General features: G+C 38.6%; 1 protein-coding gene across 5 annotated transcripts in view; it reads left to right on the top strand.

The window, feature by feature from the left end:
- Positions 1 to 25,611, top strand: part of rptor (regulatory associated protein of MTOR, complex 1) — a 339,338-nt gene that overhangs the window by 307,483 nt on the left and 6,244 nt on the right. For 3 of the 5 annotated variants that reach the window (XM_084128073.1, XM_084128072.1, XM_084128076.1), the window contains 5 exons: positions 5,128 to 5,175; positions 18,396 to 18,502; positions 21,266 to 21,393; positions 25,169 to 25,255; positions 25,353 to 25,469. In XM_084128073.1, coding sequence (XP_083984199.1) covers positions 5,128 to 5,175; positions 18,396 to 18,502; positions 21,266 to 21,393; positions 25,169 to 25,255; positions 25,353 to 25,469 — 487 coding nt within the window. The remainder of the gene's footprint in view (positions 1 to 5,127; positions 5,176 to 18,395; positions 18,503 to 21,265; positions 21,394 to 25,168; positions 25,256 to 25,352; positions 25,470 to 25,611) is intronic. The other 2 variants (XM_084128075.1, XM_084128074.1) reach the window with 1 other exon arrangement.

The following is a 25,611-nucleotide window of genomic DNA, read 5'->3' as shown; positions in this document are numbered from 1 at the left end:
ATAATAATTTGGGTAAATGTGTAAGCTAGATTTATGCCTATTTTTTTCACATCTTCATGGACACCACAATGATTTCCCTCGTGTGGAATATTTTTCCTTGTAATTATGTATGGTTTGCAAAAATGTCAACTGCTGCAGCTGTGTAGATGAGAGAAGCAAAGTGTATGCGCATTGTGTATACGCTACATTATGGCCAAGCATGCACCCTTAAAATAGCATTTGAACGCGCCACTGAAAACGCGCCACTGACTTTAGACTAGGTTTTTCCTGGTCTGTGGCGGAATTGTTTTCTGGAACTGGAAAATAGCACCAGGGAACGTTTGCGCCGGAACACGCCGCCTCTTTTTGCTGAACTGCCCCCGGGAGCGCAAGTTCATTTCCTAATTTACCGACGTGCGTCTGCCGAGGGAAAAGTCCGCTGTGCGACGGGTGCAAAATAGGAATGAAACGTGTCAGTGTACAAAGTCAATTGCGCTGGGTGCAAGATAGCCAAAAGACACATTTACACAAAACTGGATTAAAATTGCACAAATTAATCTTTTACATATTCTGTACGGTTTCACATACCATTTCAGGTATATGCTGCCTAGTAAACAGTGTTCCATAGCAAACACATCATTGGCGGAATGCAAGATTATCAGTGAAAGATTTTGGTCTCTTCCTCACATAAAGATATCATACACCTGATCTCAGAAATGTCATTTAAACTGGTTTTCGAGGACCACTGAGCCGGGTCAAAACTCCATCAGTACAGAAAATAGAGGTAAATCCTAAAGTGTCCTTATGACTGACTGTTAGCCAAATTTAAAATTCATGAATGCATTTCTGCATGAAAGCTTGTCTTATATTAATCCATGCTAGATGGCACTTTTACCTCAGTTATAAAATGAAAAGGTTTGCTTCTAAGTATGAAGCAGAAAAAAATCAGCAGCTTAAATAGAAATCATAAATGTTAGTGTCCTCCATGACCAGTTGCTGTAGCCCTTATTCTTAGTGTTGTTCCTCATTCCTGTTTTCCCTGCATATAGTAACAGTTTCTTAGACACTATTTTGCTTTCCTTTATTTTCTTTATTAATAAACAACTATCACTGTAATCCCACAGCAAAATCTGTTTACACTTTTCCTCTGTAATGTCTGTAAATACATTTGCTAGCATCCTCTGTCATTGGAAAGGAGGAACATGGCATCTGTCAGCAATACGAGTGTTAGTTCACCCAAAAATCTCTTACTAACCCTAATACCAAACCCCTGTTAACCACTAGTACTATCTTCTGTGAACCATAAAAGATTTTTCTTTTAAATGTTTATGCAGCTCTTTCCAATACATTGAAAGCATAGTGACTTCACGCAAATAAAGCACTATAAATATTTAGCCTGTTGAGGCTTTCAACTTTCTGCTTTCCTAACCAACCACAATGCAACAAGCAGCACATTAAAAAGGTATCTCTTCCATGAGTTTTAACTGGTCCGTGATCATACATTTCCCTTTCTGCCAGGAAGCCGCACACTCTCGAAACCACATATTAAACGTGGCTTTGGACTGTGAACGTTTATAATTAGATTTGAAATAGCAAATCTCTCAAATTCTTCAAGGAAAATCATGAAAAGTATAGTGTCTGATGAAGCATTACAGAATGAAAAAAGGTCTGAAAAAAAGAATGAAGGTGCACAAAAAGAGAGAAACTATTCTGATTGGCTGAGTTTTTCAAATCAAATCACCTATTTATCTAGTAAGAGTCGTGCGCTGCCGCAATTCGTGCATGCTGTTGAAGAGTGCACGCTACAAGCTCAGTATAACGGCTGCCAGGGCAGGAAAGTTAGTTTTTCTGAGGTGAGAGACTTTGAAAAGAACGTTAGAATAATGACACTGACGTATAACCTGACAACATCTCATCTGACCGGGGATACTGAATCTGGGCAACGCTTTTTTCTCAGGCAGTCTTTACTTAAACTGCATCTTACAGAATTGTCAACAGCTTTCATGCGCATCTTTCAAAATAAAAGTCTTGCATCAGAAAAACTGTATTACGGTTGTTGTCGTTTATTTGACTGCACACTCTTGTGTCTTGTGACCCACCAGTTGAGATACACTGCCCTAAGAGTCCCTGGTCCCTGGCCCCAAAAACTTTGAGAACCCCTGCTTAAGTATACTATATTATATACTAGATTATAGTGCACAAGTTGTATGGACTACTTTTATAAAATGTAAATGCCACTGTATACTACATGCCTACTGTGCCATTTCTTCTTTTGTTGTTAAAGAAGTTTAGGTTTAGAGAAACATGAGGGGTGAGTAAATGATAATTTTTATTTTTGGGTAAACTGAACCTTTATTACGATACCGTATTGACAAAGATCTCCCCGTGTTCAACATACCTATTGCTGTTGGCTAGTAGTTCTCTTTCATAGGTTTACTCATCGATGCGTTGCCATGATGCAATGGAAACACCCTTCGGGCGGTGCTGATTGTCTGAACCCGTATAGAATCAAGCCAATTTATTGTCTATGGCGCCGGCACCGCTCTTGATATAGTGAACTCACCATCTGTTCCTCAGATTTTCCTCTTCAGAAGTAGTTTATCTGGCCCATGCTAGTTAAGCTATTTCGTTGGATATTCTCAATTTTATGCACCAGCAACCGCATTTAGTGGAACGTGCTTTTTTCTCCTCTTGGTGAAGCACAATGAATCTTCGTCATTGCCAGCCGCTGTGCTCTCGCTTCATTGCAAGAGACAACCTGCATGGTAAGTGTGTGAAATGCACATGAGGCTATTTATGCCGCTTCTTACTGCAAGTTTCGCTTGCTTGCTTTGATAAGGATTCATCCGCTCTCCGCCGTAACTCTGTGGCAAATAAATCGGCTGAGGCCCTTCATAAATCCAAGGCCTGGGGATCAGATGTCGAGCTCGACATTTATGCCCCAGTCCAGAGGCACACAGAGGATTTGGAGGATTTTGGGTCCACAGCCGATGATTCTCTCTCAATGCAGGCCCGCTTGGCCCATGCTCTAGTTTTCAGTCTCGATGCGTGCTCTGCCCGTTTCAGGCTCGGCCATCATGTCACGGTGAGCACATGGCAGACTTCTGGTTCTCATGGCAGCAACCTGCCTGCTGAGAGTTTCATGAATGTGCCTTTGTGCTCTCTGGAGGTGGAAAGACCCTCTTTTTGTTACAAGGGGTCAAAATGGGTGTGGTCTGCCGCCATAAGGTTATCACAACAGACACCTCCCTGACTGGTTGGAGTGCGGTCTTCGAAAGCAGAGTGGCTTGCACGGTGTGGTTTTCAGAGCTGAGCTCCCTGGTGGAAGGGTGGTTCTGTTGTCTCAGCTCCAGGGCAGTATTTGGCAACCTCAACCCGAGATTTGGAAGCTATGGGTGTGGCTGATGAGGGGCGACGCTAGTGGCTTCTGGTCTTCCCGCTGATGTTCGGGAGACCATTGATAACGCTTGTGTGCCTCCTACTAGATGGCTGTATTTTTCCAAGTGGAAGGTCTTTCATGTCTTGGTGTACGGCATGTGCAGTAGATCTGGCCTTGCACAGAGTTTGCCCCGGGTCTTGTGAAGGTGTTTCTGTGACCCAGGCCTCATTATGTACCCAAAGTTTTGCCCACGTCATTCCGCTCTCAAGTAGTCGTGCTTCATTCTTTCTGTCCACCTCCCTTTGCCTCCACGGAGGAGAAGAGGCTTCATTCACCCTGTTCGGGCTTGAAAGGTGTATGTGGACCACTCTGGCCAGTGTCGCAAGTCGCCTCAGTTGTGTGTGTGCTTTGGGGCCACAGCACAGCATCTCTCATTGGGTGAGAGACGTGATTTCTTTGGCTTATGAGGTGCGGAACTCCCTTTACCTCTGGGTATTAGGGCTCACTCTACTAGGAGTCTCATGTCTTCCCAGGCTCTTTTAAGAGGAGTCCCTTTGGGCCAGATCTGGCAGTGCTTAGCTTGTGTGGTATATTGTTCCCATTGCGTCATTGCTATGCAGTGCTGAGTGAACCTATGAAAGAGAACATCTTGGGTTACTCGGGTTACCATGTTCTCTGAATAGGGAACAAGATACTGCGTTCGCTGCCAAGCTCCTCTCGCTGCTGAGGGGGGCTTCTTCGGTAGAAAATCTGAGCAGCAGATGGCAAGTTCACTATTTCACTATATCAGCCAATAAATTGGAGTGATTCTATATGAGTTCATACAATCAGCACTGCCCGAAGGTCAAATCTAGAGCATAACCAAAAAAATAAAACAAAAATAAAGTAACTCAGTAAATAATTATTTCACGATAAAAACCTTAATGTCCTCCAGACTGAATGTCCAGACTTCTCAGTCACGTACATCAGAACGCAAATAAATGCTTGAGCCGCTGGCTTTCCTAAAGAGCTCCTTCACATCTGTGCTTCTTTAAGATGGATGAGCAAAGTTTTGGATGAGCATCTCCCTTGCTGTTCAGTCTCCCAGTGAGAAAACCTGATTTACTTGGCAGATGTCATGCTGGGAAACCACAGCCTTTTCTCGATCTCTTTCCTGCAGTGTGTATGTGTGTGAGTGTAGATAAAGTATACGGGTTAATTAAATTCAGGTGGAATATGGTTGGACATATCTCTCTCTCTCTTCCCCCCCTCTCTCTCTCTCTCCCTCCCTCTCCCCCTCTCTCTCTCTCTTTCTCCCCCCCCCCCCCCCCCCCCTCTCTCTATGTGTGCGCGTGTGTGCGCGTTGAACAATAGAAAAGTGAATGCGAGAGCCTGTTTCCATGTAAAAGTGTGTGTGTGATAAGGCTCAGTACCCTTATACCCTTGCATACCACCTCTAAATTCACTCTTTGGTGATGTAATGCCACATAGACTGTTGGTAGTCCAAGTGTGCATCGAGAACGCACGATGGTCACAAAGGAGGCATTCTCAAGCACTAAAGCCTAAATTGAAAGACAGGACAACCCTACAGTTGTGTGGATTTTACTGACATTTGTGCACAGGCAATTGTAAGACCACAAGTGCGCATGAAGTGCACCATTTGGGTTAGGGCCACAGATCACATCCTAGTGTGTGTTTGATAACACTGTGCTGTCCTCTGGCTGATATACTGACCGGGCCTCCTGATCTCCTTCCTGTGTTCTACCTCTCTCTTCCTCTTCTCCTCACAGGTTTGGCCCGACGGGTCTCAATCTATCTTGACAGAAGTAAGCAGGGAGGTGAGTGCTTCTCTCTCTTCTTTTCCTTCACCTCTGTTTGGTGTTTGCATATGTGAGATTCAGCCACTAATGTTTTTCCATTTCCAGTTATAGCCTAACATTTTTCTCTACATCCATTCGATTGGCTCTTTTTGTTCTTTCTTCAATTCTGATTGGTGGAAGTCAAATCTGTCTAGTATTTAATTGGAAAATGTGTTTGTTTTTTAAGCTCTTAGCTAAAATTAACAAACACACAAGGGATGTGGAATCTGTAGGAATTTACAATTGATGGGCATTTTTGTTGAAACGTGGATTTCGTGTGGGCTTTCTCATTGCTCGTGTTTATTATAACACACATATGAAGAAAGGCAATAAAATAGTATGTAACCTTTTAATTTTTATTAATATTCCCTGAGTAATTTAACCATCAGCATAAGTGTGTCTGGGAGACTAAATAATGTATATATTTTCTTCTTACATACATTTATTATTTATAATATAATTTGCATGAGAGCAAAATGTATAAATGTTTGCATAAAATATATATGAGTATAAAGTGTAGACTATGAATGTGCATTATAAAATATATGAATATAAAATATGAGATCATATAGTTCACTTGGCAGATGTGTATATAATATATATATATATATATATGTATATGTATGTGTATGTATGTGTATATATATGTGTATGTATATATACATATATACATACATACATACACACACACACACACACACACATTACTTAATTAGGTGAAAGCTCATTCAGTTAGGCATAACACTGGAAATTTCCGACCAGTGAAGACAAACGAAACTCATGATGAATGTGCTTCATACAGTTTTTGGGTTTTTTTGTCCTGATGTGAAATTCTCCATTGGCTTCTCCACTTATATCTCAGCAGTGTTTGGAGGGATGAGTGTGAGGAGGTTTTTCTCGTCCCCAAGATTGGATTTTTGATAGACAGCAGAAGTTTTGAAAGTAGGGCAGCAGTGCTTAAATTTCAGCATCACAGTGTGTCCTGATCCACATAACTTTTGGCTGTGTGTTTAGGACACTCATAAGGGTATTCTCTGCTCTAGTGATTGAACAGCATGAGAGAATGACAGACAGTCAGAACTGAACCAGGGCTCCAGAACAGCCAGGACAAAATGCCCCTCTCACCATTCAGAAGGTGATGTCAGCGTGGAAGCTGAAGCTGAAGCTGTGACCTGACGAGTACTGTCAAATTTTAAGACAGAACCAAACCTGAACCTGAAATCTCTCATTCTCAGTCTATGTCCTAATCAAGTGAGTTGACCCAGACACATGGATTCTCAACGCTCTGACTAAAATCTAAGAGAGTGTGTGTGTGCACAATGAGTTGTTTATAAAAATAAGGGAAGGGGAGGGGAGGGCGGGGGGGGGGGCCTTCACAGGGGAGAGACTAGACGACACTTCAGGACTGCGTTGTCGTCACGTCCAGGCGCAGGTCCTTCATCAGATCTGGATACAGCCTGGATCCGGCGGACTGCGGACCTGTTTAAACCTCGGGATAAACAGAGAGACTAATATTAGCGTAGACGCCATTCTTCTTATGATGTAACGAGTACATCAGGATTAATGGGAAGTGTTCCCGGTTCCGACTGACCTAATCTATGCAGCCTAACATTAAATTATAGAAGTCTATAATGTGTTATGTGTATGCTAGGTCAAAGAGATGTGTTTTTAGTCTAGCTTTGAACTGACAGAGTGTGTCTGCTTCCCGGACAATGTTAGGAAGACTGTTCCAAAGTTTTGGTGCTAAATAGGAAAAGGATCTACCGCCTGCAGTCGATTTTGATATTCTAGGTATTATCAACTGGCCGGAATTTTGATATCTCAATAGACGTGAAGGACTATAATGTGTTAAAACCTTGCTCAAGTACTGCGGAGCTAAACCATTAAGTGCTTTGTAAGTAATCAGCAATATTTTAAAATTTATACGATGTTTAATAGGGAGCCAATGCAGTGTTGACAGAACTGGGCTAATATGGTCATACTTCCTGGTTCTGATAAGAACTCGAGCTGCTGCGTTTTGGACCAGTTGTAGTTTGTTTATTAAGCGTGCAGGGCAACCACCCATAATAGCATTACAATAATCTAGCCTTGGTGTCATAAACGCATGAACTAATTGTTCCGCATTTGTCAATGAGAGCATATGATGCAATTTAGATATATTTTTAAGATGGAAAAATGCGGTTTTACAGATACTAGACACGTGACTTTCAAATGAAAGATTGGTATCAAAGAGCACACCCAAGTTCCTAACCGACGACAAAGACTTGACAGAGCAGCCATCAAGTGTTAGACAGTATTCTAGATTATTACGTGAGGAAGTTTTTTGTCCAGTAATTAGAATCTCTGTTTTTTCAGAATTAAGTAGTAGGAAATTACTAGTCATCCAATTTTTTATATCACCTATGCATTCCGTTAATTTTGTGAATTGGTAAGTTTTGTCAGGGCGTGAAGAAATATAGAGGCGAGTATCATCAGCATAACAGTGAAAACTAATTCCATGCTTCCTAATGATATCTCCCAAGGGCAGCATGTACAGAGTGAAAAGCAACAGTCCTTGTACTGAGCCTTGTGGTACGCCATACTGAACTTGTGATCGATAAGACATCTCTTCATTTACTGCTACAAACTGATAATGGTCAGATAAGTATGATTTAAACCATGCTAATGCAATTCCACTAATGCCAACATAATTTTCGAGTCTATTTAAGAATGTTGTGGTCAATAGTTTCAAATGCAGCACTAAGATTGAGTAACAAGATACAACCACGATCGGATGATAAGAGCAAATCATTTGTAACTCTAATGAGAGCAGTCGCAGTACTATGGTACGGTCTGAAAATCCTTGCAGATATAATTTCTTTTTAAAAAGGAACATAGTTGTGAGGATACTGCCTTTTCTAGTATCTTTGACAGAAAAGGTAGATTCGAGATCGGCCTGTAATTGACTAATTCTGTATGATCAAGTTGCGTTTTTTTAACAAGCGGTTTAATCATAGCCAGCTTAAAAGTTTTTGATACGTATCCTAATGACAAAGATGAATTAATGATATTAAGAAAAGGATCTATGACCTCTGGCAGCATCTCTTTCAGTAGCTAAGTCGGTATAGGGTCTAACATACATAATGTCGATTTAGATGATTTAACGAGTTTAGCGAATTCTTCCTCTTCTGTAGCAATGAATGAATCGAATTTTTCCTTAGGGAGACTACAATGCACTCCCTGATGCGATACTGTAGTAGACGTTGCATAGTAATAATTTTCTCCCTGATGTTATCAATCTTATAAGTGAAGAAGTTCATAAAGCCATTAATGTTGTGCTGCTTGGAAACTTCTGGGCTTGAAGCTTATTTTTTTTTTGTTAGTTTAGCCACTGTTTCATATAAATACCTAGGGTTTTGTTTATTTTCCTCTAATAGGGTTGAAAAATAAGCAAATCTAGCAGCTTTTAAGGCCTCTCTCTATGCAATGAAGCTCTCTTTCCATGAAATGCGAAATACCTCTAGTTCTTCTAAGCTATCTGGGATGCTGAGATGATGAAACTGATCAGGAAGTTTATTAATAAAGCAATCTTTAGTGGCAGAAGTGATAGGTCTAACATATTTGTAACACGTAGTCGGCTTTGCAGCCTTGGCTAAATGAAGTTTACACAAGACTAGATAATGATCTGAGATGTCATCGCTCTGCTGCAGAATTTCAACGGCATCAACATTGATTCCGTGTGATAATATTAGATCTAGAGTATGATTACGACGAGTAGGTCCTGACACGTGTTGTCTAACTCCAATAGAGTTACGAATGTCTTTAAATGCCAATCCCAATGCATCTTTTTCATTATCTACATGTATATTAAAATCACCAACAATTAGGACTTTATCTGCAGCCAGTACTAACTCTGATAGAAAGTCAGCAAATTCTTTGATAAAGTCTGTATGGTGCCCTGGTGGCCTGTATACAGTAGCCAGCACAAATCTCAAACGTGATTTATCATTTACACAATATATTGCTATATTGAGCACCAACACTTCAAAATAATTATATTTGAAACTAGACTTCTTAGTAATTCTAAAAATATTACTATAAATTACAGCAACACCTCCCCCTTTGCCTTTCAGATGAGGTTCATGTTTATAACAGTAATCTTGCGGGGTGGACTCATTTAAAGTAATGTAATTGTTTGGTTTTAGCCAGGTTTCTGTCAAACACAGCACATCTAGATTATAGTCTGTAATCATATCATTAACAATAAGTGCTTTTGAAGTAAGGGATCTAATATTCAGCAACCCAAGCTTTATCATTTGCTCATTTGTATTATATCTGTTTTTTATTTGTTGAACATCAATTAAATTATTACCCTTAGATAGGTTTGGAAGTTTTTTGTATGTCCTAATTCGGGGAACAGACACAGTCTCTATATGATGATATCTAGGTGAAAGAGTCTCAATGTGATGGGATTTATCTGACCTAAGTGACGTGAGATAGCTAGCAGACGGTCGGTTTAGCCAGTCTGTCTGCTTCCTGACCTGAGCCCCAATTCATGTTTGAGCTCTAAGACTATGTGCCATATTACTAGAGAGAAGAGCAGCACCATCCCAGGAGGGATGAATACCATCTCTTTTCAACAGGTCAGGTCTGCCCCAAAAACTTTTCCAATTGTCTACGAATTCTATATTATTTTGGGGACACCACTTAGACAACCAGCCATTGAGTGAGGACAATCTACTAAGTATCTCATCACTCTTGCGAACAGGAAGGGGGCCAGAGCAAATTACAGTGCCTGACATCGTACTTGCGAGTTCACACACCTCTTTAACATTAATTTTAGTGATCTCCGACTGACGGAGTCGAACATGATTAGTGCCGACGTGAATAATAATCTTAGAGAATTTACGATTAGCATTAGCCAGCACTTTTAAATTTGTTTTGATGTCAAGCGCTCTGGCTCCCGGCAAACATGTGACTATGGTGGGTGGTGTATCTATTTTCACGTTCCGTGTAATAGAATCGCCAATAACTAGGGCACATTCAACAGGATTCTCAGTGGGTGTTTCACTGAGTGAGGAGAATCTATTTGAAGTTGTAATCGGAACGGAAGAGCGTTGTTTTGTCCCGCGACTACAGCGCCTCACCGTCACCCAATTGCCCTGCTGCACAGGCTCTACAGCCGGAACCTAACAATATACAGAGTTCACTAAGCTAGTCGCATCCAAAGCAGTATCTAAAGCCCTTGCATGCTTACTATCCTCGATTTAAAGTTTGGATGCGTGTCTCTAGTACTGAAATCTTCCCCGTCAGCTTGACTATATCCCTGCATTTATCACATGTAAATCCTATGCTGACAGAGAAGGATATGCTAAACATGTTGCATGAAGTGCAAGTGACAATAAGAGGAGAAGATGACATGACTCACCGTGTTTGTTGACTGATCCTACTCACCTTAGTTGTTTGATGGACTCATAAAAGGCACGAGAAAAAAAAAAAGAGCAGACGGATGGCACGATAACAGGCTAGCAAATTACTAGCGTGTTGTGCTAGCAATAACGATTTAGATTGAAGCTAGCGATGTCAGGTTAATGTGTGATGTTGAGTGAGTTATATTTAGCAGTATAAACAACAAGGAATGATAGTAAATAATGATTCAAAACCGAAAAATGTACGAAGCTTACAGACGCAAACCAACGCAACAGCAGCAGAAGCAACGTGGCAGACAGGAGCAATCGATCAGGAGCAATCGAATATCGATCGAGCAATCGATAGAGTAACACTAATAGCGAGATACAACCACGATCAGATGTATAGAGCAAATCATTTGTCAAATCATTTGTAGTGACATTCTAGACAATAGAGGGTATGCATTGACGTCATTTTCCCGCCAGAACATGCCCCCTCGGCCGGACTGAGTGGCAAAAGAGCTGCTGCGTGACTGGATTTAACCCTTGTGTGGTGTTCGGGTCATTTTGACCCGGAGAGAATTTTCTTTTACCCAAAAATACTAGTTAATGTTATCGCTTTGGACTGAAACTTAGTGACTTTATTCACAGATGGTATAACTACTTCTCAAATGTTTTTTAACAATTTTCTTACTTTTTTAGGGGGGATTTTGTCACCTTGTTACACTTGTGGTCTTCCCGGTCAAAAATGACCGGCCTACAAAAAATTGCTTATAAATCACTTGTTATGCAATATTATCACCCAATATTGGATTCAATCTTTTTGTCAACTTGTTCTCTTTCAATTAGGACTGGTTTTATATTTCTATTTGCATCTGATTAATCGTAGGCCTCATTTATTTGACAGTAGGCGCCTCATTTATTTGACAGTAGGCATCTCATTTTTTGAGTAAAAAAAAACATTATTTTTTAATCATTTTGGACATTTTAAATAAAATCTGAAGAAAATTGGCACTGTTGATCACACTAGTCTACTTTAATATTTCACCAGGAATTTTGTTTTGAAAAACTTTTATTTTGTACAAAATGACACATTGTCACACTTGTGGTCTTCCCGGTCAAAAATGACCGGCCTACAAAAAATTGTTTATAAATCACTCTTTATGCAATATTATCACCCAATATTGGATTCAATCTTTTTGTCCACTTGTTCTCTTTCAATTAGGACTGGTTTTATATGTCTATTTGCATTTGATTAATTGTAGGCCTCATTTATTTGACAGTAGGCATCTCAATTTGTGAGTAAAAAAAACATTATTTTTGAATAATTTGGGAAAAATCAAATCAAATCTGAAGAAAATTGGTACTGTTGATCACACTAGTGTACACTTAAATTTTTCACCAGGAATTTTGTTTTGAAAAACTTTTATTTTGTACAATATGGCACAGAGTTACACTTGTGGTGTTCCACTGGGCCATTAAGGGCCATTGTGGGCCATTGTTTCAATGGGCCATTGAAAGTGAATGGGAGAGACCAATGCAAACAATGAATGGAACAACACAAAATATGTATCATTTTAAAGCTTAGAATCTCAGCTTTTTAATGCATCTAATCACTTTGATCAACTCCTAACGACAGCTGAGTTATTACTCTAAAACAGAGTGTTAACAGCCTGTGCCCCCCGCAGGCGCCACCTAGCTGCGAAATAAATAATCATAATTTTTTTTCAAAACTATTACCTTGATCAACTTAAAATAGGTGTCATTTGAAATCTTAGAGTCTGAAATTTACAATGAATGTAGCCAATTTGATAAACTCCTAAGTAGTGCTGAGTTATTTGCTGATAAATAGAAAACAAAAACAAATTCATAATTTATAAACTACTTTTTTGTACTACAGCAATATGTCAAATACATCATACAGCTCAGATAGTCCTGTGTCATATGTCATTTGAAAGGTCTCAATGAGTAGAATACAGCAAGCATAATTGTTTCAGGCTTTTTACTAAACTTGAGTGAGGTTTTTATAAAAGAAGCCCTTCAAGAGACCCATTTTTAAACCATATATGGATGATGGAATTTTAGACACATTTCTGCTCGTAACGTCATGAAACATGCCCTGATTGTGGAAAATAACACGTCATTATTTACAGCAGATGCTTACAATTAAAATGAGTCCAAACTCAACATAATCCATCACTCGGAACTAAAGATATTCCTCATGGAGTTCGAACACAAAAAATACCACAGACACACAGACTCACATAGTCAAGCAAGGTAGCTTAGACTTGGCCTTTTTACTTGTATCTTCATGAAACCTTCAAGAGAAGCCCTTCAAGAGACCCATTTTTAAACCATATATGGATGATGGAATTTTAGACACATTTCTACTCGTAACGTCATGAAACATGCCCCGATCATGAAAAATGACACATCGTTATTTACAGCAGGAGCTCACGATTAAAAAGAGCCCAAACTCAATATATTCCATCAATAAGATCTAAAGATATTCCTCATGGCGTTCTAACACAAAAAAATACCACAGACACACTTAGCCAAGTATATACTCATGAAGCTCTCATGTTTGGTTTTCGCTCATAACTTCACGAAGCATGCACAGATCGTAGAAAAATGTACATCATTATTTTCAGTAGACTATCACAATTAAAAAGAGCCCAAACTCAACATAATCCATCACTCAGATCTAAAGATATTCCTAATGGAGTTGTAACACACGAACCCCCACATGCGCTCACAGAGCCTTGACTATAGATGTAGCCTAGCACTTATGTCGCGTTTTAACTCATAACTCAATGAAGCATGCATAAATTGTGGTAAATGGCACATCATTATTTACATGAGATTGTTAAGATTAAAAAGAGCCCAAACTCACCATAATCCATCACATGCACATATGTGTACACAGGGCCTGAAGTTAACTTTTTTGACCACCAGCCACTGTGGGAGGTGGATTTAAAAATCCACCCGCCACAGTGACTTTTTACCAGCCTTTTTTTTTTTTTTTTTTTGGCCTCATAAAAGGTGAAAAAAAAAGGAATTGCACAAACATTTGTTCTTTAACTTGTAAGAATATTTAAGTGCTGTCAAGTTATTAACAAGAATGGCTGACTTCGTTTAAATGTCAAAGAACAACAGTTGCAAAAAAAAAAAAAAAAAAAAAAACGCAAAGACTTTAGTTACTGTTGCTATGTCCGACAAGCTACACCGCGCTCACGCCAAACCATGATCTCATGCAATGAAAAACACATCGCGCAGCAGAGACACTGACAACACGCTGACAGACAAGACAGTCCAGGTTACTTTTGATATTAAACAAAGTCTCAACGTTAAAATTTGGTCATTTTTAAAGAAATTTAGACAATAACGTTTTTTGGCTCTGTAATGTGTCTTGACAGATCGCTGTGGTGCCTCAGTTAAAGCTGCTCGTGAACCGATCATCTCTTCCTTCTAGTTAATTTATAGCATCAAATAAACATGAATGAACATAAGAAGGAATGTAGTTTTAACTGCGGAAAGATGTCAGTAGGCCTACTTAGTACACTCCGTTTTTTCAAGTTCAAATCATCCAACGTTGAACTCTCCTGACTGCTTTGTCGGACAAAAAAAGGCGGATTCGGCGGATTATGATTGGCCAGATCGCCGTCAATCAAACTCCCCGCGAAGGGTCGATTCTCATTGGCTACCTGCCAATGTGGCAGGTAGATTGACAGTGTTACCCGCCAATTGCAGAATTCACCCGCATTTGGCGTGTGGTCGGGTGTTAATTTCAGGCCTTGTGTGTACATAAACAATTAACATGCCCCTGAAAACTTTTCAGTCTCTCCCATTCACTTTCAATGGCCCATTGAAACAATGGCCCTCAATGGCCTAGTGGAACACCACAAGTGTAACTCTGTGCCATTTTGTACAAAATAAAAGTTTTTTCAAAACAAAATTCCTGGTGAAATATTAAAGTAGACTAGTGTGATCAACAGTGCCAATTTTCTTCAGATTTTATTTAATATTTCCAAAATTATTCAAAAATAATGTTTTTTTTACTCAAAAAATGAGATGCCTACTGTCAAATAAATGAGGCCTACGATTAATCAGATGCAAATAGAAATATAAAACCAGTCCTAATTGAAAGAAAACAAGTTGACAAAAAGATTGAATCCAAAATTGGGTGATAATATTGTATAACGAGTGATTTATAAGCAATTTTTTGTAGGCCGGTCATTTTTGACCGGGAAGACCACAAGTGTGACAATGTCATTTTGTACAAAATAAAAGTTTTTCAAAACAAAATTCCTGGTGAAATATTAAAGTAGACTAGTGTGATCAACAGTGCCAATTTTCTTCAGATTTTATTTAAAATGTCCAAAATGATTAAAAAATAATGTTTTTTTTACTCAAAAAATGAGATGCCTACTGTCAAATAAATGAGGCCTACAATTAATCAGATGCAAATAGAAATATGAAACCAGTCCTAATTGAAAGAAAACAAGTTGACAAAAATATTGAATCCAAAATTGGGTGATAATATTGCATAACGAGTGATTTATAAGCAATTTTGTGTAGGCCGGTCATTTTTGACCGGGAAGACCACAAGTGTGACAATGTGCCATTTTGTACAAAATAAAAGTATTTCAAAACAAAATTCCTGGTGAAAAATTAAAGTAGACTTGTGTGATAAACAGTGCCAATTTTCTTCAGATTTTATTTAATATTTCCAAAATTATTCAAAAATAATGTTTTTTTACTCAAAAAATGAGATCCCTACTGTCAAATAAATGAGGCCTACGATAAATTAGATGCAAATAGAAATATAAAACCAGTCCCAATTGAAAGAGAACAAGTTGACAAAAAGATTGAATCCAATATTGGGTGAAAATATAGTATAATGAGAGATTTATAAGCTATTTTTTATAGTCCGGTCATTTTTGACCGGGAAGATCCCGGGGGTTTTAGGGTTCTGAACACCACACAAGGGTTAATAGGGAAAACTGTGAAAATGCGAGTAAAACAATCGATTATCAGTTTAACTAAAGGTTGGACTCGATATAGTGTTCCTTACAACTTACCAAAGATCCAGTGATCCATGGATATTGGCATGCAGCCAAGAATTTTGTTACCTGACATTTATATGAGCCTGATTTCGACGCCAGGGAAATAAAGCAAATTTGCATGTGAACGCTTTATAAAAATACAATGTTGCTTTATAAAAATACACAGTTGTTTCTAATTGCAGCGATCCATTTGCTTCTCTGTTCTGTAGCTTTCGGCAATCTGTAAAAATATACCTCAGATTTCTTGTCAAATCTAGTTGTAAAGTCAATCGCAAAGCTCTTTCCCGTTTTAGATGTTTTGTGTTTTTTTCACGGCATTCACACTGAAAACCAATGCTGCTGCTCAGTCTTTTTGCCACTCAGTGGGCGTAACTGCAGTCACTCCGGCTGATGGTGATGTCACACGCATACCCTCTATTAAATCTGTGGAAGGTGTCATCATTAGGCTACTGTCTGTCTGCACAATGCGGCAGCAGTTGTACAGTGTTGTGTCATCGGATCTATGGCCCGTTCAACCACCCAAAGACTTTGTGAGTGTCTGTCATTATACTGCCTATGTTGCTAAGCCATCTAGTCAGAGTCAAGCATGCATCATTGATCATTATTCCTGTGAAAATATTTTCTGTTTTGCTATTTAGAATATACACTCACCTAAAGGATTATTAGGAACACCTGTTCAATTTCTCATTAATGCAATTATCTAATCAACCAATCACATGGCAGTTGCTTCAATGCATTTAGGGGTGTGGTCCTGGTCAAGACAATCTCCTGAACTCCAAACTGAATGTCAGAATGGGAAAGAAAGGTGATTTAAGCAATTTTGAGCGTGGCATGGTTGTTGGTGCCAGACGGGCCGGTCTGAGTATTTCACAATCTGCTCAGTTACTGGGATTTTCACGCACAACCATTTCTAGGGTTTACAAAGAATGGTGTGAAAAGGGAAAAACATCCAGTATGCGGCAGTCCTGTGGGAGAAAATGCCTTGTTGATGCTAGAGGTCAGAGGAGAATGGGCCGACTGATTCAAGCTGATAGAAGAGCAACTTTGACTGAAATAACCACTCGTTACAACCGAGGAATGCAGCAAAGCATTTGTGAAGCCACAACACGCACAACCTTGAGGCGGATGGGCTACAACAGCAGAAGACCCCACCGGGTACCACTCATCTCCACTACAAATAGGAAAAAGAGGCTACAATTTGCACGAGCTCACCAAAATTGGACAGTTGAAGACTGGAAAAATGTTGCCTGGTCTGATGAGTCTCGATTTCTATTTCCTCTGATGGCTACTTCCAGCAGGATAATGCACCATGTCACAAAGCTCGAATCATTTCAAATTGGTTTCTTGAACATGACAATGAGTTCACTGTACTAAAATGGCCCCCACAGTCACCAGATCTCAACCCAATAGAGCATCTTTGGGATGTGGTGGAACGGGAGCTTCGTGCCCTGGATGTGCATCCCAGAAATCTCCATCAACTGCAAGATGCTATCCTATCAATATGGGCCAACATTTCTAAAGAATGCTTTCAGCACCTTGTTGAATCAATGCCACGTAGAATTAAGGCAGTTCTGAAGACGAAAGGGGGTCAAACACAGTATTAGTATGGTGTTCCTAATAATCCTTTAGGTGAGTGTATCATTAAATAGATATTATCATGCGACCATCTCAATATAATTGTCATTAAAACATTAAAACCATTAAAACGCAGCATTCCACAGGAAAAATGTTTAAAAGCAGCACATCAACTTCAAATATTTCTATTTAAATTCATAAATATATTTCACTTCTGGATAATGATTTGATCTAATTTGAGGGATTAATTCCATTAATGAGAGTGGCATATTTAATATAAATTTGTAGGCTCTAAACAGAGTTTAAAATCATTTTGTTTACTTCATTACTTCACTCGCACCAGTTAACAAATGTGTTTACGCATTGGTCTAGAGTTTGCGAATGTTGCACACTTATTTATTTAGTTTATTTTTTGTAAATCCTGATATGTGCATGGGAAATTGTGTATGCATATTTCAGTGGCCATTTTGTACATTTATACATCAGGCACTTGAACCCTACTGATCATATTTGGGTTGAATTTCAATGGCAAAATCAATGCCTGGTGCTCACTCATGCTCTTGTGTCTGAACATCCCAACAGCCATGATCCAACTTATAATGAAAAACATTCCCATAAAATTGGAAGCTATTATAGCAGCAAAGGGAGAACCAACTCCCTATTAATGCTCATAGTTTTGAAATTAAATGTTCAGCAAGCACATAAAACTGTGGTGTGTGGTGTCTGTTCACATACACAAGCCCTTATCCTTGAAAACCATAAATATAACAAAGTAAACACAAGAGAAAATATGACCCACACTACATTAAATACAAGAAATGAGGATACACAGTTTGCAGCTACCAAAATGTGAATTATTTCCTGAAGAGAGCATTAAAATTGGAGTCTTGATTAAAAACCGAACACAACCAAACAAAAAAACTGTTAAGTCTACTGTCGCTGTCTATAATTGGTAGTCAAGAGGTTAAAGATGCAGTATTGAGTGTTTTATGACACAATTCATGAAAGTGTTGAGACAAAATTATGATACATTAATCCATGTTTTACAATTATGAAAAACAGGTGAGTGTGATTGTATTATCTTTTATCGTAATGAACAGACGTGTTAGGAGAGCCCAGGGAGTCATATATTTGAGTTTGTATGTGTGAAACCTCCCCTACTCTCTTGAAGGTGCAGGTATGGTGGTGGACTGGGAGCAGGAGACTGGCCTCTTGATGACGTCAGGTGACGTTCGAGTCATCCGGATCTGGGACACAGAAAGAGAAATGAAAGTGCAGGTACTACACACAAACACACACACACATCCCTTCATCTTAAACACATCGCTCCCAGGCGAGCTTTGTAGCTCCATCATTTACAGTGGAAATAAAAGGTCTACATACCCTGTTAAAACAGCTGGTTTTTGTGATGTAAAAATGAATATCAAAACTTTTGCACCTTTAATGTAAAAATTACAACATATCTAATGCCACTGAAAAACTGATAAAAATAAAAATAACCTAACTGCATAAATGTGCACACCCTTTTATAATTGGTTATGTGGCTGTGTTGAGAATCAACTAATCATCAAGCTCACGTGAAATAGTACACAACTGTCTTCACTCTGATTCTCGCACTGACTGTGATTAACTCCAGATACTTCTCCAATAACTTCCCAAATACTACTTCGATTTTTCTGACATCATCTTGGTTGCATGCTACTACAAGAGCCATGGGCCACAAAAAGCTTACGAGGCATCAATGGGATCTTATTGTCGAAAGGTATCGCTCAGGTGAAGGCTACATGAAATTTCCAAGGAATTAGATATACCATGGATCACAGTGAAGATATGAAAAGTAACATTATCAAGAAAAATGTTCCTCCAAAATTAATCACAAGACAAAGAGTAAACTATTCAAGGAGGCTGTTGCAACTCTTTCTAGCAAGTACTGGTGGCAAGACACAAGCCTTTTCTGACTTTGTGAAGATGTAGGGAATCATGAATAGCTCCAAGTACCAGTCGATTTTGGCACAGAACCTTCTGGTATCTGCAAAAAAGCTGAAAATAAAGAGACCTTTCAACCTTACAGAATGACAATGATCCAAAGCACACATCTAAATCAACAAAAGAATTGTTTCGGCAAATAAAGATTTATGTTTTGGAATGGCCCATCCAGAGCTTAGACCTAAATCCTATAGTACCGTATTTTTCCGAATATAAGACAACCCCCCGTTTTCAAGATGTACCTTTTGGAAAAGGCTTTTTGGAGAGCAAATCTTATTTTTTAAAGAAAATACTTTATTTGAAAGTAATTTTCATATTGCATATTTGTCATGTTTAAATTTTATTTTTGTATTTAAAGTATGGTAAATACTGGTAAAATGTACCAACAACAATCACATTCAGAAATAAACACTGTTGCATAGCTACCATAAAAATAACCTGAAGTTCTCATTTAGTAGATTTCACTGTGACTGATTTCTCCCCTTTTTTATGTACAGTGACAGATGCTGGCATGTCAAAAAACACAGGTGTTTGATCCGCATTATCTGATCCAGAGGATATGAATGTTTTTTTTCCTTAGGCCGATCTCATAGCACTGAAAAGACATCAGGTTCTCCCTGAAGTCGGAGGGCAAGCGCTAATCCATTACGTTGCATCATTTTTAGCGGCCGCTTCGAGGATATTGACAGGCAAGTGCATCAGTATGTAGCCGAAATAAGAAATGATGGGCCTCTCTGGTGGGTATGCTTTTTGGCGATTTCTAGTGCCTTCAGCTGGATGACTGCTCTGGTTATGGGCATCCCCTCATTTCTTTTTTTGGCTACGTACTGACACACTTGCCTGTCAGTTTTTTCGAAGTGCTGCTTTTAGGACCGCGGTAAGCTTTTCTTTAACTGTTAGCATTTTTAAGACTGTCTTTTTGGGCTCATCATCTTCTAACATTAAACTCTGACACCCTATTTCTTGGTTGCTTAATGAGAGTTGTTTGACTCCGCTACGTTTATCAGTCCTGGGGGAAACACTCATTCTACACGTATTTGGTGCTCACTATTGTTGCGGGTGTATTGTTGACATGTAAAAGTTTAGACCCCGAATATAAGACAACCCCATTTTTTCAGATGTATTTCCAAGAAAAAAACATTGTCTTATATTCGGAACAATACGGTAAATCTGTGGGGTGACCTGAATATATAGTGCAGTCATGAAACTCTAGAGGGCGCAGGCTGATTGGTCCTTTAAATGCAATTTGCAAGCAATCACATCATTACCGCATGGCACAAGCTGATTAGCCTCTGCTGATCCTGCAGAGTTCCTAGTCTGGTTCAGTGTTTGCTGAAGCCTAGTCCTGCAGTGCGTTATCAAAGTTAATCTGAAATCCTCCATCTTTCCCAACTCCACCTGTTTAGATCTACTAAAGGATTTATGTATGTGTATTTATGAAGTAGCAGCATATCTTACATGCTCAAAGCAGCTTGTCTGTATAGCAGCAGAAAGTTCATACTTGCTCTGCAGCAGCAGCGTAGCATGTCTAGTCTGCCCAGAGTCAGACCAAATACATTAACATTGCCATATTCAATAACATTCTAAAAACTATTCCGAGAGTTTTCATAATTGAACATTTCCATTGACTGATATTGCAGATTCTTGTATTATTGTTTTGGTGAGTATTCTTCAGTTTAATTATTTCACAATTTGTCTAAATAAGTGGGATCTCTAAAATTAGTATTTCACTGTGCGGTTAGAACTGCTTTTATGAGACGTCTTGCTGGACAGAAGTGAAGCGCAAGAGAAGACTGAAACTGATCATGCAGTTCAGTTCTCATGGATAGGCTTGGTCTCTCTCACACATTTGGTGCACTTTCAGGCATAATTCAATAATATTTTATGATAATATTATGATTTTGAGTACTGAAGCTTGACATGTATTCTGAGATGTACTGTATTGCATTGGTGATTTTGCAGACCTAATTTAAGCCCTGAGGATTTAGATTGTTGTCTCACATGGCATGAAAACTGCACACCTTTCAGCCTTTCATTCAGCTTTCTGTGTTGCAGGACATCCCAACAGGAGCAGACAGCTGTGTGACCAGCCTGTCATGTGATCCTCAGCGGTCACTTGTAGCTGCAGGTCTTGGAGACGGATCTGTTCGGGTGTACGACCGCAGAATGGGACCTAACGAATGGTGTGTCACGTTTTACAGAGCTCTAATTGTATTAATATGCAATTGTATTATTGAGCATTGGGGAGAATCAAATCACAGAATCCTTTAAAAAGAGTTATATTATTGAATATTCATCTCTGATGTGCCGCCACAACTAGTATAAATTCATAATTCAGATGTCTTGAAATCTGAAATCATTTCTAATTGGCTAGATCAGAAAATGAATCAGCAGTCTGGTGGCTACAGGCAAGTCCTGTCCAGCACCACTTGGTCCGTTTTGTCTTGCATTTGATATGGTTGGATAAAAGTATCTGGAACAATCTGCCACACCTTCATGCAGTAGCGGTTCCTGGCCGTAAATTTGGGTAGGGCACATTCTGGGTCTTAGTGCTAGTTTATGATAAACATTTTGTAAGCTTTATATCCTAATCGGTGAACATTAGACACACTTTTGACAGAATTCTAATGTCCTTGCGTTATTCAGCCTGAGGGTGGCACTCTAATGAGGATTGACAGACTTTAGAATACACAACAAATGTCATCTTAGAATTTAGCAATAAAATGTTTTATTGTATCAGAATGTTGTTTTAGAATATTACAAGTTAGGAATTCCAGTAAGGAAAAAAGTCATGTCTATTCTCAGAACAAACATAAAATAAACACAAAAGAACTACTGTATATAAAGGCTATTCACATGAGCATGTTTAAACTAAAGGGTTTTTAATTTCATTAATTTGATATGCTACTCCACACAAGAAGAACAGACATGCCAACTAGTTACTGAACTGATCCATTTTTCATTTTTCACTCCAACTGCAGTTCCATTTTTCACCACAGATTTAAATTTGTGGGGCACTGTAGAGCTAGGGAGGGCTCAGAGACTGGCTGCCCCACTTAGTATCATGAATACATGCCTGCCAAATCCATGCGCTACATTTTAATATATCCTGCTCACTTTACGATAGTATAGAAAATCCGAAAAATATTTGTTGCAGAATGCTGAACACATTTCTAATTTATTATTAATTCAAGCTACAATGTTTGTTTTTTTTGTTTTTTTTCGCCGCTAGGGGTCGCTAACCTCTTACAATAACAAAGGCTTAGGTTGATGACGCAGTGATAAGCGGAATTATAGAACTTGCCGTCATGCTGATGGATCTAATAATGTTTATGGATGAGTGAAAACATTCATGTTTTTTAACATGACTGTGGTATGAAGCAGGGCGCGATTGCTAATGAGAGACAGATATCAGCGCCACACGCAAGTCCCGCGGATATAAAGGAATAAGGACATTTAATTCTACCGAACTACCCGCAAGTGCAGAATTAATACTCACACAGGTCAGTTTATTTGACAAATTATACTTGTGAGGTAATGCAGCGCTGTTTCACTTGGTCTAACATTACACTATCATACTAAACAGCATTTGAGTGTGTTGAAAGTTATAATGTTATTCTGTGTTAGTTTGTTGGCTATATGAGAATAGCAGTAAGCTAGATAAACATTAGAATAACATATTGATCATATTCCAACATTTCATCATGTTGAGCTATATAACATTGATTTGTTTTATGTACATTTGCTCACCTGTCTAATAAAGTACATGCAAGATCGGCGTCCCTGTCAAGTCGTGACTCGTGAAGCTCAGTGTCCAAGTCCAAGTTAGTCGTGGACGTGGAGCTCTCGGCATCTCGAAAACGCCACGCTAATATTGATCCTCGTTTTAGTTCTCCTTTTGTCCCAAAGTCTGCTTGCCATGGTCCATAATGTTTGAACGAAACAACAACAGCGTCCTGCTAGACCTTATGCACTACGCAGTTGTCCACGTCTGTCACCATGGTTACTATGGCAGTACAAGCGGAAACCAGGAATAACGCGGATATTACATCATTGACAGGCGACAAGTGAACAGGGACAGGCACTTTTTAAAATTGTGAATTTCTCTCAATTTACAAATTCTTGGAAACATTTAGGATAATGGAAGTACACAATTGAAAGAAATATATAACACTTTGCAAGTAGTTTTTTGGATATTTTGATACAAAATTCTTTATTTTACCTTTCAGTGTACGAATATTTTGGTGGGGCTCTGCCCCACCTGCCCATACAGATGAGCCGCAGCTGCCTCCATGTGTTCACACACTATCACCTGCAGATTCCATGAGAAAACAGTGTAATTAAGTCATAAAAAGCCCTATGAATATTTAAATAATGCTAATTTAACAGCTCCCTCCAGTGCTAGCATTTCCAAACATTCAAGATTTCCCCTCTGCCTGCACATCCGTCAGCTCTCTTCTGTGCATTATTATTTATTTTCTTTCATGCACCTTTAAACACTCCACCTCTGTGTCCCACAGCTCAGGCTGACATTTCCTGTGTCACACTGTTTTTGAGTTCCAAAGTTGCAAGGGTGGTTTTTCGTCTCACAGGCGCTCGAGGGGTGCGAGAAGACCACCATTCAACCCGAAAACAGTCATATAACCATTCCAATGACTCCGAAGCTGTTCGGTTAAGATAAAAAAGTTACTTAGTTCACCTTTAAGGGTGTTTCTTCTGGTTACTTTTAAAATGGTCTAAAATGTTCACCATTTTTTCAAATTCACACTTTAATTCTTAAAATGTGAAAATATCATATCTATACCTAAACAATTTCAATATTTTTTGTGTGAAACTGATTTATATAAATTTTTACACCAAAAAAACCCACTAATTTAATTGTGGCATAATATATATATATATATATTTAAAAAAAATTCCACTAGTAAAAAAGGTTTAAAAAAAAAAAAAGCTAGTGTTCTTGGTTATCAAAGAGATAACATTGTCAGTAAAAAACATGATTAAAATAGGAGGCATGTGTAAAGTAACAGACAAATAATGCTAAATATCACTTGTTAACAATACATTTATTATGAAATATTTCCAATCATGCTGTCAATTTGTCAAATGATGTAAGAAAAATTTAAATTGAACATTGAAATTATCTCCATGATAGAATGTATTTAAACAAAATATGATATGATATTACATATTGTCGGTTATGATATTATGAGATGTGGTGTAAGTTGCACTGTGATAGAAATGACTGGTTCAACTCTTGAAATTCCTCCAAATTCTCCAGTGATACTTGTAAATACACTGATGGTTTTTGTTAGTATTTTTTTCCCCTCCAGGATTCTTTGATGAATAGAAAGTTCAAAAGAACAACGTTTATTTCAAATAGATTCTTTTTGTGATGTTGTTTTTGTAACATAATGTTAATGTCTTTTCTGTCATTTCGATCAATTTAAAGGGATGGTCCACCGAAAAATGAAAATTCTGCCATCATTTACTCACTCTCATGTCGTTCCAAACCTGTATTTCTTAATTTCTAAACCTGACCGTTTTGGTTCCCATTGACTCACAATGCATGGACAAAAATGCATACATGTGTTCAGTAGAAGAAAGAAATGCATACAGGTTTTAATGATATGAGGCTGAAGAAATGATGATGGAATTTTCATTTTTCGGTGGACTATGCCTTTAATGCATCCCATAAAAGAATAAAAATAAAAAATAAAAAAAACTTACTGACCCAAGACTAGTAATAGTGAATAGTAGTGTAAGTCCATAGTTCCAAAAATGCCCATAGTGTAAGCAACACCCTTCTAAAGAACTATTATGATTTATTCACTATGCTACTAATCACTGTTTTTCTGTGTTCTGGTTATTCCTCCAGCTCCCTCTAGTGTTCAATGATGCTTCCTAATTTTTATGGAATGATTGGCTTATACTACCCAAATATCTCTTTTTTTCCAGTCGTGTGATGACGTATAGGGAACACGGTGCTTGGGTGGTGAAGGCACACTTGCAGAAGGAGCCCGAAGGACACATTATCAGTGTCAGGTAACTGCTTTTTTCTCCCACATCATTTAAATCACTTCATCATAGAACTTACTCTCTTTTTGTAGTCACTTCACAATTTGGTTCCCCTCTCTTTTAGTGTGAATGGGGATGTGCGTTTTTTTGACCCACGGATGCCAGAATCAATCAACATCTTGCAGACAGTGAAAGGACTGACAGCTTTGGACATCCATCCACAGGCAAACCTGTTTGCTTGGTGAGAGATGCACATGCACCTTTATACAATCCATATAATCCATACAATCAGTTCCATTGTGCAAAAATATTGCTGTTTAGAAAAAAACTTGACTAAAGTTATTAATGATTCTGCTTGTAACATCACATTTGTAGTTCATTTT

Source organism: Abramis brama, assembly GCF_963993115.1.
Source record: "Abramis brama genome assembly, chromosome: 11".
NCBI lineage: Eukaryota > Metazoa > Chordata > Actinopteri > Cypriniformes > Leuciscidae > Abramis > Abramis brama.
Note: the sequence above shows the minus strand (reverse complement) of the source record. Positions and strands in the feature narration are given on the sequence as shown.